At 34.8% G+C, this 15,199-nt stretch overlaps 1 protein-coding gene across 11 annotated transcripts in view; it reads right to left on the reverse strand.

Annotated features, from left to right (window-relative positions):
• The window catches only part of NEK1 (NIMA related kinase 1), a 45,397-nt gene that overhangs the window by 520 nt on the left and 29,678 nt on the right, over window positions 1-15,199 (reverse strand). For 10 of the 11 annotated variants that reach the window (XM_064652444.1, XM_064652446.1, XM_064652439.1 and 7 more), the window contains 14 exons: window positions 14,459-14,536; window positions 13,339-13,434; window positions 12,654-12,827; window positions 11,184-11,249; window positions 10,864-11,098; window positions 10,006-10,158; window positions 9,196-9,381; window positions 8,502-8,622; window positions 8,209-8,291; window positions 7,501-7,718; window positions 5,295-5,449; window positions 4,214-4,425; window positions 1,980-2,113; window positions 1,584-1,716 (listed from right to left, as the gene is read on the reverse strand). In XM_064652444.1, coding sequence (XP_064508514.1) covers window positions 1,584-1,716; window positions 1,980-2,113; window positions 4,214-4,425; window positions 5,295-5,449; window positions 7,501-7,718; window positions 8,209-8,291; window positions 8,502-8,622; window positions 9,196-9,381; window positions 10,006-10,158; window positions 10,864-11,098; window positions 11,184-11,249; window positions 12,654-12,827; window positions 13,339-13,434; window positions 14,459-14,536 — 2,044 coding nt within the window. The remainder of the gene's footprint in view (window positions 1-1,583; window positions 1,717-1,979; window positions 2,114-4,213; window positions 4,426-5,294; window positions 5,450-7,500; window positions 7,719-8,208; window positions 8,292-8,501; window positions 8,623-9,195; window positions 9,382-10,005; window positions 10,159-10,863; window positions 11,099-11,183; window positions 11,250-12,653; window positions 12,828-13,338; window positions 13,435-14,458; window positions 14,537-15,199) is intronic. The other variant, XM_064652441.1, reaches the window with a different exon arrangement.

A 15,199-nucleotide genomic window follows, 5' to 3' on the forward strand; every position in this document is an offset into this window, starting at 1 on the left:
TGAAGATGCTTCTGTCACTTGTCCTCTATTCACCCCATTAGCATAAGATTTTTTAATTTAAATGTCTGAAATGTAAAGAACTATTTTCTCTTTCAATTTTTTGTATGCTACCACAGATTTGTAAAAAATAAAATTAAAACGGAATCTATTAAAAATAGCCACTTGTTAATCAGCATTTTGCAAGATGAAAGTTAGCTTATTTTAATAGGATTCACTCAGACAACAGCTTATAATTTATATGCCAACATTTCAGCAAATTTGCATTTAAGCCTTTTAGTACTAGTTTTAAAATACCCTTAAGGCAGAGTGGCAAGCAAAAGAAAATGGTGACACTATAGTAACCATTTTCTTCTTGTTCTATATTGCCAGTCCTTTGGACACCTGAAAAATTAACTACTACAATATATTTTTCAAATTCTGTCATTAAATCTATAAATTGTGGCTGAAAAAATATTTTCAGATATTTCTCTGTCATACTTCTATAACACAGCATGAAAACAACATGGAATTGATTGTTCTTACCGAGCAGTCCTATATCAGTAGAAAAGAAAAACTGGGAAAATGTAATTTGTATTAGAATTTTTAAAAAATTATTATGTTTTTAAAACTAGTTTTAAGACTTTCTCCCCTCATGTATTTACATATAAAAGCCATAGAAAGCCGTACACTTACTTGACCATTTGTTAACTGCTATTGCAACACATTTGTAAAAGGATTTAAAAGATGCAGAAAGTACATGTTGGTTAACATGCATTTGAATATTTTTTTCAAAATTGAAATACATTAAATAGTGATCATTGCACACATTTCTAAAGCCAATATATGATGCTTCTGATTTCTGTAAACCTAATTAGGATTTTCGATTGCCTTTTTTACCCCCTCTCCAGTAAAGGCTTTCATCATTAGAAATCTAAAAATACGTAACTGCAATTTTTTACATGAGAGAATGAAAAAAATCCAAACCCACACTCTCACAGATAGTGGTCTGTGTGCTCTTTCCATCTGCCTCATAACCTGTTGTAAGCTACCCAGAGCTCCAAAGCAAGATAAATTCTCTTTATGTATTATTGAGCCACCAACTAAGATGGATGGTATGTACACATCAAGGTCTTCTGAAAAGTGATAATTATAAGATAAAGAGCCCAATGAAGTTTTCAGAAAAGCAGTGATACTACAACCTGTTAAAAGAAGTGTTTTACTATTTTAGCTAAAAGTTCATTAATTCTTAAGATAAAATTGTTTTTTATTCTGAAAGTTTTATTCTAGATTTCCACTTTCCCCATCTGTGTAACTGTTTTACAGAAGTTAAATAATTACGCTGCATCTTTTGTAAGGCAAATATTGTTACAGTTGATTGTACATGTATATTCTGTTAAATCAAAGTGGTTAGCAAAGTTTGCCATGTTTTATTGCAGGAATAAAAATACCCTTTGTGGAAAATTTTAATTAATTTAGCCAATCAATACAACAAAGTACAGATATGTTCTATAATTTGTGATTCTATGATGTTTTAAAAGTATGTAGTATATGACCAAGAAAGAACATAAGACAAGCCATAATTGCCAGGATACAGTGAGATTTACCTTCTTGGTAGGCTCCATCTGCCATTACTAGGTGAAGTATTTTGGCATAGAGATGTTTGTGTTCATTTCCAAGAACAGTCTGAACTATGGTTGAACAAATATCAATATTTTCATCTTCATCTTCAAGTATAGCCTAGGGGAAAGGATAAACCATGTTGCCAAAATTAAAATGGGTTTAGAATCAAATAGTTCAAATTTATTAAATGCAATTCCTGGTTAAACCCAAAGTGTCCTCTTTAATCCACTGGCAGGGCATTTTCTCTGTTAATACTTTAGTGTGTCAAAACAGATTAAAAAACTATAGAAAAAAACTTTGAGTCTGCAATAACTGTCACAGCAAACAGCTCTAGCTACTTGTTTCCTAAAATATTTCCCATTTGATGTTATTCCACAAACCTTTATTTTCTCATAAACTTCAATTAATTTATCAAAGCCTATTTCCTGCTCCAGGTTATATCTCAGCTCTTCCAAATGGCTGAAGATACTATCACATTCTTCACATTCACTGGCAATCTCTCCATCACTATTATCTATAAAGAAAGAAAACAACAGTAAAAAACCCTCAGTTTTCCTGCATTGTTAATGTTGTTTCTAAGCCCTTAAACTTGATATCCTTTTAATGTGATTAAACAGGTAAGCTCAGGAGCACTGGATGATGTTGGCAGATGTTCTGACAACGTGCAAGAAAGCAGGAACAGTCTCTTACTTGACAGGAAAGAAATTCCGAATCTGAAATGGGAAGCATCCAGCTACCTCCTCTAAACCCCCACTTTGATAGTTACCCATAAGGGCATTCAGACTGAAGGAAAACAAGGCATGGTCTTATAGCAGAATTTTATTTAGCAAAGTGGGTCAAGTTCCATCCAACCACTCTGTATACGTCTGTGGTAAAACTCCTGCAGCCTTCAGTGGCTGTCCCATGCCAGGGAAAGGAGCTCCTTAATGAAGCAGCTGTTTCTAGCAAAAAATAAGGATATATATATTGCAAATTCATTACCTTCTACCCTGAGATGCATCTTGTTCCATGGAGCAAGTCTAAAGAAACCCAGTACTAATTTACAGAGTTCCTCATTCTTTTATGAGTGCATCTCCTTTGTGTAGCAAATTCAGTACACCAATTAGTGAAATAAGATACAAGAGAGAAATCAAGATAATTTTGCTTATAGGCTACAGAAGCTTTACAAATAGGTTCATAGCAGTAACAAAAAAAGATCTTTTAAAAAATACAAGATAGAATCCCTATGTAAAATCCCATTATAAAATTCAAACTGGCTTTGCCCAAGAAAAAATACTGTCTTAAATAAGCATTCAAATTAGGAAAGAACTTATCTACCAGGGAAAAACACAAAAATCCTTAGATTTCAGAGCATATACTATCCAATCTTTAAATAGTATTGCCTGGTAGGTCACAGACTTCATGAGTAAGTATTAGAACTCTACTACTTTCAATTCCTTTCAATTCAATATGACTAGTGTAAGGTATAATCCTGACCAAATCATATCCTTGATTCAAGTATCAACAGCCAAGTCAATAAGAAATTATTAAACTAAAAGTTGTATATGGGTTAAAAACCCATTAAGTTACTTCTTATCCTCTATCTAACTTCTTGATCCTGAGCAGATTTGGTGTCCAGTTCTGTCCGCTACCCTTTTGAAGGCTGGCCTGCCTTCCTTCCTGTCTCCCCCAACAATGAAACTTGCCATTTTTACAGAGTATCATAAATCTAGAAGATAGGACATTAAACACTAACACTTGCAACAACAGCAGAATCACAGAAACAGATAGTATTATATGTTATCAGTGTATAACATTGGCACTGTCAAAAAATTAAAGATATTACCTAAGTTTATTTTACCTTAAAGTAATTTGTGGAATGTATGATATAGATAATATCTTAAAGGTATATTCACAAACATTCAATTTGTTTAAAATTGTCTTCAATAAAACAAAATTACATAAAAGCTATGTTTTATATTAGTTACTGATTCTCCACATCTTTTTATACTTGTATTTCTAAATGCACTTAATTTTACAGCAGGAGTAAAATACTTGTACTTCTACCAGAATTCAAAAAACAGAACTAAGACTTCAGGACACTGTTGTGCATATCTAATGCAAAATGCTAAAAGCAGTAATAAATTTATCTGTCTCATTTTTAGTTTGACTGCATTAATACCTAATTTTGGCAAAGGACAAGGTGAATAATTTCATGTTCCTTTTGACTGCCTGTTAAATTACGTAATTGTAATCTAAGCTGGATCCCAGATACTCCAGTCATGTCAATTGTTACTTCTTTTTCACACTTACAGTCATGAATTATTCAAAACATACGATGCACTTTGCCTTTGATCTTCCTTGAAGACAAGTTTTAGGCAACTAGAGAAAAAGGCACTTACTATCACAGCCCAACAAATAGCCGACATTTAATTTGCAATATTCAGTGTTGGTTAAATGTTGACTTTAACATTCAGAAAGTCTGAATATTATCTGGATTTTTTAAAGCTTCTGTATAAAAACTATTAATTAGAGCTTTACGTCATTCTAAGTTTACAAAGCAAAAACATTATTCTGTGTTTGAACTGTTAACATGAATAAATAACTTATAAAACAAGTATAGGAGAAATTATACCTGACTGCCATTCTTCATTAAGTGCACTTTCACTGCTGGGATTATTTTCATCTCCTTCATCCAGCTCAGTACCATTTGTTATGCATTCAATGACATTAGCCTTTAAAGTAGACTCTTCTTCTTCACTGAATTCCTCACTAGGCTGCTCCCTAAGCAATTGTTCCATTGAATCCCGGAGCTCCTGCAAATCTGTATCTGTCTCTCCAAACATACTAAAAGAAAGTGATATAAAGTTTATATAATTAATACTTTACAAGACAAACCCTGTAGAAAGAGCTCATTTCTATTGTTAAGCAGCAAACTGAAAAGCCAATCTAGCTGGAGGGGAAAAACAAAACAAAACAAAACAAAAAGACAGCTGTTTGTGACCTCAGTTCCAACGTGACTTGTATCATGCAAGATACAGGAAATAAACATCAGCTAAATAGATACCCCATGGTCTCATGAAAAGATGCTAAGTCCTCAATTCAACTTTATTAGTAAGAATTCCAAAATCTTTGTATTCATGCACTATTATAGAACCTTGGCAAGTATAATTTCCAATCCAGATAAAAATATGTCTGGAGCAAGAAAAGGAGCTCTAGATCTCATCAGGGTAGATATACCAGATTATTTTATCCCTGCAGACTAGCCAAGATGCAGGGAACAGTCAAGACCAGGCTCAGATTTTGAAGCCTCTGAAATAATTTGGGGGACTAGGAAGGACATTCTAATACAACAGTAGAGAAGATAAATGAGCAAGATTCTCAGAAAATACAAAGAAAGCAAATATTCAAGAAATCTTTATTTCTAGAAGAGCAGTAGCCATCAATTTTGAGCTGCTTCACCGAAATACAAGTTGCAGAAGCCAGACGGAATAGCATCTTGGATGGAATTTGGGAAGGAAATTCAGAAAGCTATTGTACGCAGTCCACCCTATTAGCTTCTCAATTTTCTGGAGCAAGACTCAAAGTAAAACAGGATTGAAAACAAAATTTTTAAAATCTGAGTAAAAACCCCCATGCTGGTATACTGTGTATAGTGTATAACCAATTTTATCTAAGATGCCTGTCAGAATACTTGATAAACTTGATACACTCACATATCCTCAGAATCAGAGGGTCCTTCTTTGGCTTGCTCATCTTCCGTATCATCTATTTCAAGATTATGTTGATGCTGCACATCTGCTACACTGGGAACATCAACTAAAGTTCTGTACAGTTTGTAAAGATCTGGGAGTGAACATGTTCTCAACATCTACAAAAGTAATAGAAATCCTGCTTAGATAACAATACTAAAGAGAGTTTGAGGTTACAAAATACTTTAAAATGAGATTTTCTTTTCTTTTTTATTTGAAGATCAATTTCAAAATAACAATGTGTACAGCAGAGAAAATCTAACTGTTGAAAATTTGACTTATTGAATTTTACCTCTCAGCTAAAAGGAAAGCACTCCTTCTGCCTTTATGGGTTACAGTGACTGAAAAGCTCTAGGAACACCAAGTGACATACAGCTCCTGCTTTTGTGTTGATTTGTTCACTGCCTTGACAGCTTACTAAGGAAAAGGAACCTTACAGTAGGTAAATAATATATGTGCAATTTTTTTAAAATGTATGTATGTCAATCACTTCCAGTTAGACCCACCTTAGACCCATCCTTCCTGACAAAGGAATATTTTTAAAATGACACTTTATTATTTCTCTGGGTTAGTCACTGAAAACAGTAACTTTAATTTATGGTATATTTCAGCAGTTTCATAGCATTAGGAAGTTGTTCAAATTACAACAGTCATTTGTTGTAATGAAAATAAAGAACATGGAAACAAAGCAAATGTTTGCTCAGTGATCTATGAGATCTCTCTTTTAAGATGTCTAAGAACCCCCCAAAAATACTAAATATTCACCACAGTATTAAAAAAACCAAGAAACAAGAACTCATCTGCACTAAGAAGTTTTACCAATAAGCTCTGAATACACTCATGGTCATTGTTTGCTCCTAATGAAACCCCCTCAATTTTAATGAACAAAATAGTTTCTTGGCTGCAATTTATACCAGCACAGTGTATTCATATACATGCTCAAATATCACATCTGTCAGTGCATGGCCAGAATACTACTGTCATCAAAGGAATAATTGCCTGGTTTGACCTCTACTATGAAAGTGAAGGAACAATCAAAAAACTGACATTACCTCATATTTGACAGGTATTTTGAAAAAATGCTTCTCTTCCTATTAGCTTACTTCTGTTAACCTACAGACCTGCCTACAGACAGGTCAAGAACTCTATCTGCTCAGAAGTATATTTGGGAAATTCCAGAAAGTTAGACTTGCAGGTACTGCCCAGAGGCACTGAGTATCCTCTTGCTCCAACCCAATGAGGAAAGGGAATGTATTGCCCTCTGTCATTAAGTCTGCTGCAGTACTAACAACACATCTGTTGCTCTTCTCCAAGCTCTCTGCTATTGTGTGGAGCCCACTCAGCATTGCAGTAACAATTCTGTGACAAATACTTCTGGCCAAAACACATGCAAAATATCTAGTGACAAGTGACATATTGAAGCACTTCATATTGATACACTGGAGAACTCCATTATAAAGCATATCCACTACTTTGCCAATCTGATAAGGGTACAAAGAATGTTCATTTTCCCCCCTACTCATAAGTTAGGTTTTCTGTAATCATTGTCTGGCTGCCAGTTAAACAGCTTCATAAACTAAGGAAGTTAACAATACACTAACTCTTGAGAAATGAAAATGAAAGTCATAAATCTATTTATAAATAGATTCCACCATCCTATGTTCATTTCACGGATTGTGAGCTGCCACTCAACCCTATGTAGCTGGTCCTCCTGCACAGCCAGAACCTGTGCTAGTAGGTTAAATCCTATAGGAAAAAACCCAATCACTTGGCTGCCAGATACCTTTGCTGACTTGTTCAGTGATTATGTTTATGATGGCAAGGTACTGATAAGCCAAAAAACCTGCACAAAAGAGAGAAAGCAGATAGGGCAAGTTAGGAATTTCTTCATGAACTCCCTCAGTTATGGCTCACAGAAGTGGTGGCATTCCTCCACAAACACCCTGAACACAGAATGCTGAGTGGTGAAACCAGAGACCTTCACTGCTGCATTAGACCTACTGATACCATGAGCACAGTGCAGTACAACTACAGGGCAGACACAGCTACACAAATACAAACACCTGCTGAAACAGTTATGACATCTGTTCTGACCTCACTCAGCTTCAATAAGGAAGTAAGAATAATACTAGAAAAAAAAAAGCATTTCTTTTTAGTTTTTGAAACTTGCCTTTGGGTCATTTGCATCAAAAAGTCCTGTAGAAAGTCCAATCAACAATGAACTTTTGCCTTTAGTTTTTGCTGGTGATATGGAACGTGAACGAGGTACAAAAGGCTCTTCCTGTGAAGACTGGGCTGACAGAACTGGTGAGGCTGTTGGTACAGCTGTGGGCTGTATTACCCTCTGGAATAAGGGTTCAGCTTGCTGAGAGTCACTGGAACAAGTTTCTGATGTGGTAAAAGAAAGTTTGTTACAAATCTAAAGATATTAAAAACCCAAGGCTTTTAAGGAAAAGGGTTAAAATTAATAATTCATTAATGATTAATTTATTCATTAAAATGAATAAAACTAACTAAATTCTCTGTATAATTAGGGGGAAAACCAGATATCACTTTAACAGTATTAAAATTATTTTGATTATTTTTTATTATTTTAAAAGGCTGTAACATTCAGAAACTTAAGTATAAGTATGGGCCATTGTCCTGTTCATCTATACATAGTTTAGCTTTATTGTTACATTTTTTTTCCCCGAAGTGGCAAACATAATATCCACATTTTGTCTTCCTAATCCATCAGAAATTTGCTTTTTAGAACCAAGACCTGAAGAAGAAAATGAAAACAAAACATTGCTCTTGTGGGTTTGAACAAGTGAGAAGGGATGGCTCAAGTACCCCACACTGCCAGTCACAGTAAATGGAACAAGAGGCTTCAACTAACCTCCTGGAGCTTCCTTTTGTGTTTGCACCTTGTCAAGTGCTCGTTTCTCCAAAGCTGCCTCATTTGTTCTGTCACATTGTGCCCTATTATAGAACACCACATCAAGGTGAAACAACTTGTAAAACATAGTCATTAGTCTACTGAAAAAGTCACTAAGTGCAGTAAAACTAACACAGCAGCAGGCGATGAAGCTTTAGCTAAGCTTAATACTTTAATTGAGGTATCTAAATAAAACTCAGTTAAAGCTCAGTTGTTTGAACTGGGTAGAGGGGGGGTCAGAATAGAGTACTTACGTATCCTCTTTCTCTTTTACCCACACTTCATTAACAGTGATGGGAAATTCTTTACTCTCCTTACTCTGGTGCTTTTTATCTTCCATTTCTTCCAACATCTCTGCTTCCAAATCATCAGGTTCTAAAATTAATAAAGTCATTTACCTCATTAAAAATGAATCCCAACCAAGCAAAAAGATGGGAGAGTATACATCTTAAGATTACAGTTAAATCCTTCAGCTTTAATAATTTTCTGCATTTTGCAGAAACAGCTGAAGTTTTGTTAGCTTGTAAGTTTGTTTCTGATACCAGAAGAGTATCTGAAAGCTCCAATGAACCATGCTTTCTAAAAACATCAGTAACATTCCCCCAGACTGGGGGGGGGATGCTTGTATCATACCAGGAAAGATTCCAGCACAACTGATACAGAGAAACAAACCAAAAAAAGGTCAAATCAGCAACAAAACATTTGAAGCACTTCAGAATTCCATTTGTACTCTAGAGCTTTCTATAAGCATACAAAAAATGTTTTTGGAAATTTACAAAATACATTAGTGAATCAAATTACAACACAGGTATAGAAAGCACCTTGTCCTACATGAAAGGTGTTAATAAAAAACTGCACACTGCTTATGGGAAGATATGAAAGTATACAGGGTCACCACTTGAATTCTGTAAACAGATTGTAATTAGCATTACTCATGAAATTACTTACCATCTAACGTAATAGGTTTGCTCTGCACCTGGGTAGGTGCAGCTCTTCTAGATTCTCCTGGTACAGTCACAACAGATTCTGTGACACCAATGGGTACTGAAGACTGAGCTCCAACAGCAGAGAAAGCCTTGTCTTCCTTCTCCTCTGATGAAGACTGATGATCTCCTTCAACAAGTTCTGCAGTACCTAATGGAAAATGATTCTATTATTTAAACAGTGCTTTGATGCAGTTAGATAATAAACTACAATGTGGCTAATAAGGTGAGAATTTTTGTTCCTTTAAAGGAAAACAGAAAAGTTTGTGTGCTTTTATTATAGCTATTATAAAGAAGAAAGCTAGAAATACTAAAATTTGAATTTTACTTCCTACATTATCATCAGTACAAGTTTGTATCTGGAATAAACATTAAGTCCTTTTGTCCTTAGAAACGACAAAAAGAAGGAGTTGACAAGAAAAAAAATCACCTGGTATGGTAAGCCACCTGCTGACAAGAAGGTTATAGGACCTATCTAATACAATACTCAGTTGATGACAACCTTTTAAAAAACAGACTTGTTGCTATCAAAAAGCAAAGTCCAAGACTTCTCAGCAAAATTAAGATCCTTCCCTTTCAGCACATCCTTTATTATTTCTTACCACTTCACTGAGTTTGAAATATTTTAGGGTCATCCAATATCAGCCTGTGCTGACATTTAGAACTGAGGCAACACCCAGAAGTAGAATGCAAGTGTGAAGATAAGAATATGCTTCTATAACTTCAAAATTGTTCTCAGTAGATAAACTGGCAATCTGGCACACACTGTGCTTACCATTTATTACATCTTGTTCCTCAAGTATGTCGGTTTGCAGCTGCAACTCTGCTTCTCCTAGGATCCTCAGGACTGAATCAGTAGGGCTCTTGCCCCAGACTTTCCTGTGGGGTTCACCAATATCTAACTTAATTACTTCCCCCAGAGTTTGACCTGTTGGGACACAAACACAAACACAGAAACTTTTATAAATTAGGATATAGAGCAACAAAGAAAAAAAGCAAAAGAAGTTTCTTGATCTTCTCACATTCTAGTTCTGTAAAACTACTATGCAATGAAGTAAGTCTGTCACATTCACTTCTGCCATGTGAAACACTCTTAGTAAGACATACAGAAACCAGGAAACAGGTCTTCCACCCGAAAGACCAGAGAAAGCAGACAGAAAATTTAAAAAGGTAGTCTTGATTTAAAAAAGGAAAAAGCTAAGAAGGGCATGATAGAAGTAACGTTTATAAATTTAGAAATTTTTTTTTTATTCTACTGATAACATAAAAGGATTTTCAAGTTAAATAAGAAACTTTCATGTATCTTAAATGCTTTTATTCTTTCTGTTAAATTAGTACCTATTTAAAAGACACTTAAAAAGAAAGCTCAAAGTAACCATGCATTTAATTAGATAACTATTTGTTGAAATGATGAAATTATTTATTGAATCTCCTGCAAGCCATTTAAGTACTCAGCCTGTGCCTTATTGCTTATCCAAGGGAATATATAACCACCTACTTTTTAGAAGCAGATGACATGTAACTAATAACAAGATGATACTAATAAAGACTACTTGCTTTATAAAAACAAACACTACACATGGCAAACTGATTTACTAGTACCACGGTGACAAAAAAAAAAAAAAGTACTTACACTCTGTTCCAGAGAGAGAATCTTCCATTGATAACTGAGCTAGAGGAACTACCAGCTCAGGTGCCCCAGATTCCCATTTTTTGCGATCTCCTAGAAGCGGCTGGTCACCTTCTTGTTGTTCCTTACCATCTTCAGACCCAGCTGATTCAAATACATTTTTGCACTCCTTTTGTCCTTTCTCATCTTCTTGGGCTTTAAGATTTTGATTTAATCTTCTCAGTATTTCTCGTTTATTCTGAAATAAGGGCCAACATAGGTCACATAAAATAATGCCATTCTTAAAAGGAAAACTAAATGAAACTGAATACAATTTGACATACTTGCATTGCAAAATCTGGCTTTTTTATTTCCTCCTCAGATTCCTGGACAGCAGTTACATGTTCATCCTTTAAGTCCAAGAAGCATGAAACACAAAGTAGAAGAATATGTCAGAAAAAAATTATCTTGAGAATATTAATAAACATAATAGTGAAAAATCACCTTGAAAACCTTTCCATTGACAAGTGCAGATAGACTGAAAGAGAACATATGATTACTCTGTTCTTAGGCAGCTTTCCATAAGGATATTTTCCATCTTTGAACTGTTCACTATCTGAAAGTGATGAGCAAATGAATCACTCAGTTGAAACAGCAAGTGAGAGTTCAGAGTATGAAAATCAGAGATAGAGCTAGGTAAGACCTCTACAGCAAATCACCGTCAAATTCCTATGCTAGAAATAAGTAATTCTATACGAGAATCAAAAAAGCATGGAGTCAAGGAGCACCTGTGAAGAAAAACAGAAGGGAAAAGAAACAACTTAAGTGATATGTAAAATAAACAAACTACAAATTGAAGAGAAAAATGCAGAATTAATAATCTTTGTGTACAAGGCTTGTATTCTCCATTTCTGATTGCTCTGTGCGCTAATTTTTAGTCTGTTATAGTCACTGTCATGCATTACTGTAAGACAAACTGTCCACATGGAAAAAATGTGCTAATGATTTAAGTATTTGTCAAAACATAATTTATTTTTCCAGCTATCAACTGACATCTTTCAGCATATTACCTTTTTATATACATTCTTTAGCACTAAGTTTCACTGTATGTCCATAGTCATAGTCTTCAGGGTTGTATACCACACTACACTGAAATCTAGAAATAGCTTAGGTAAAAACACAAAGGCTAGCATGCAAATTAACAGAGATTGTATTAAAATTCTAATTTGTACAAGGTTACACTCAGTTTCACAATTGTAACTCAGAGTAGTTGAGGTAAACATATAAGTATTTACAGTATCAGGACAAAGAGCATGGAAAATAAAAATTAGGATACTCTTTTAGACACAAAGAGGCAACACGGACAGATTCAAGTATCTTAAGCTCTATCTTCCTGTTATATTCAACACATTCAAACTCACTGAAAACAATCATTAATATGACATAGTCCTATCATCCAAAATTTATTTGCTCACTTCTGCCGAATCACAAACTCCTTAACTCCTCTCTTCGAGAGGCTGATAAAAATGCTGGAAGTTGATGTCTTCTTCCACTAATGACTGCCTTGATCAAAATGGAAATTGCAGCCTAGGGTTCATCATAAGCTATTTTATTCAAAATATGAATTTCAGTTCCAGTGTAAAGATGTATTTCAACAGCTTCCAAGCTCTAGTTTCTTTTAATATTTTTTCTTTTCCGTAACTAGAAGCAACAATTTTTTTCTACCTAACCTACACATTTTTTCCAAAAATTCTTTTTTCAAACTGTATTTGCTTTCTCTCCTTTAATTTCACCCTCTCAGCAAAAGTACCTACCACACCCACTTCCTTCAAAGCATAAGTCATGGAGATGACAGGTGCACCAGGCTTCACTGGAAGTTGTGGCTTAGGAAGAGCTGCTCCAGGCTCTTGTAGCCCATTCACAGGACTATCTTCTGTAGCTTCCACATGAAAAGGCACATTAGGATTCTTGACCCCTTTTGCAATCAGCTGTATAATTTCAATTAAAAAAATTTAAATCAACAAATAACTTCAAGACTTTGCACATTAAACACAGTATTACCAATTAGGCTCATGTAATCCTTACGGAAGTACAATAATGCCATACATTTTCATACAAAAGACAACTGCCAACTGCACATGTGAACTACTATCAGTTTATCAGCTTCACATGCTGCTTTTTCCAGTCATAATATTACTAGTTAGACTTGTCACTCTGCAGCATACAGAAGTAAACCAAGATAAAATACACTTTGGTAAGTAACAGACCGTTAATAAAGTACTTGAGGTGATCCTAAAAATTCTTAGGTTTGATGTTCTTAAATTCTTCGTGCAAGCATACCCTAAGCTTCGGTTTCTGAATTCTGCCTGACACAAGATACTCTTTTCAGTTTCAGAAGACTGATTATCTCATCTTGAAAAATCACAGCATGGGATTTTAGTTATAAGAAGACATGGCCCTAAATACTATGACTGCATGTAACAGGATTAACTTCCTTACATGTTCTTCCCAGGCTCTTTTCTCTCTTTCATAAGCTTCCTTTCTCTTTCGCTCTAACTGTTCCTTCAGAACTGCTGCTCGAGCATTTGCTTGGGCCTACAGAAAACAAGTAAAAAAATTACCAACTTAAAATCATTAGCAACCTATTTCATGGAATATTTTAAAAAGAAACATTCTTATCTTCCTTTCTCTCACTTACTACTACATAGACTGTGAAAGGAGGACTCCTTTCTGACAAAATCACCTCACAAGTACAACAACTGATCTTTTATACTGAAATAATGGCAACTCCTCCAAATTTAATTACAGTTCTTGATTTGCATGGTTGTATTTTTAGTGTACATAGCTATCTTAAACAGAGTAATGTAAAATTAGAGTCTCTATTCAAAAATAGCTTTGAAGCCAAATGAATTAATCACAAATTATTAATCATGCAGTTTAAATTTTACCAACTTACTCAAACACAAAAAGCTTCAGTTGCTGTTTCACCTCCAGTTTTTGGGTTAGGCATAAGATTAGCTTGGTTTTACATTGCTCTTTGCAGATGATGGGGGAAAAAATCATAACATAGATAAGAGTAATACTTGCTATGTACAGAATGGTAGAAATAGTTATTGATATAAGAACACCACATGGAATAAAGTTACTAACACTGGATTTCTGTAAAATGGTTTTAAATGTACTTCATCACAGGGTTATATAGCTCACCTTCCAATCCACATGTAGGCCATATAAAGAGTCTTGCCTTCCATTATTCTTTAAGTAAAATAAAGTTGTTGTTTCTTAGGGTACATCTTTCTTTCCCTTTCAGTCTCCAAATGCTATTTTAGTTCTACCAAATTGCCTTTAGGACTAAAGATATCCTAGAGATAAATCTCAAAGGCAGGGATAGGGAAAATCCTTGACTTACAAGGATAGACTATGCTATGTCTCAGCATATTTTAAAATTATTGAGATAAAACAGTTGAACAGAGTTTTTTTCTCAATATAGTTTAGAAAAGCCCGTCTTGTAGTGGATATATAACAAACTATTGACAGAAAAATGAAATGTAAGAAAATTCAAGAGATCCAAAACAAATTTGAAAACAGTAACTTCCACCTCCTCACGTTCCACAATTACCTTCTGCGTTTCTATCTTTTTGCGTTTCAGTTCTGCTTCCTCACTTGATTCTTGTCCATCAGAACTGGTAGCTTCATTCTGCAAAGTAAGAGTCCTCAGAAAATTATCACAGTTCATGTATTTAAGAGCTGAGTGATGTGACTAATCAGATCATTTAAATTGACTATATGACTAACATGGGTCATAATTTCACTAGGGATCTCCTCACTTAAATGCAATGTCTATTTGGATAGAACTTTGTCTTTCAGATTGGTGGGGTTTTATCTATTTGTTTGGTTTTGGGGGAGAATTGGTAATGTGCTTCTTCTTGCAAGGAAAGTGATCTAACAGTGCTGGGCTCTCACCTGCCACCCCTCGGCACTCTTGTATGTTCTGCAGGTGAGGTATCCAAGAAAGGTTTGATGCTCTAGCATTTCAGTTTTGTTCACTGTATGTGCTTAAAAAAACCATGGAATGGGTGAGGGGGGGAAATGGTAACAAGTCAGAATATGTAAGGTCTACCTCTGAAATCTGTTTCCAATCTCTCTTACTTCTTCCAATGGCCTCCGCATATTCCTATTTAGAGACTGTTAGTCTGACAGTACCATGCAACAAGGTTCTGATAGGAGCTTTTTATTGTTCATGACCAACTTGTGCAGACTTTTTATTTAAAATAAACTTACTTAGAAAGCCTAATGTGACAAAACAAAACAAGAATTTTAGGTAATTTTTGAAGTGAAAATTGAAAAACTAAGATCATGC

The sequence above is a fragment of the Pseudopipra pipra genome, chromosome 4 (genome assembly GCF_036250125.1).
Source record: "Pseudopipra pipra isolate bDixPip1 chromosome 4, bDixPip1.hap1, whole genome shotgun sequence".
NCBI lineage: Eukaryota > Metazoa > Chordata > Aves > Passeriformes > Pipridae > Pseudopipra > Pseudopipra pipra.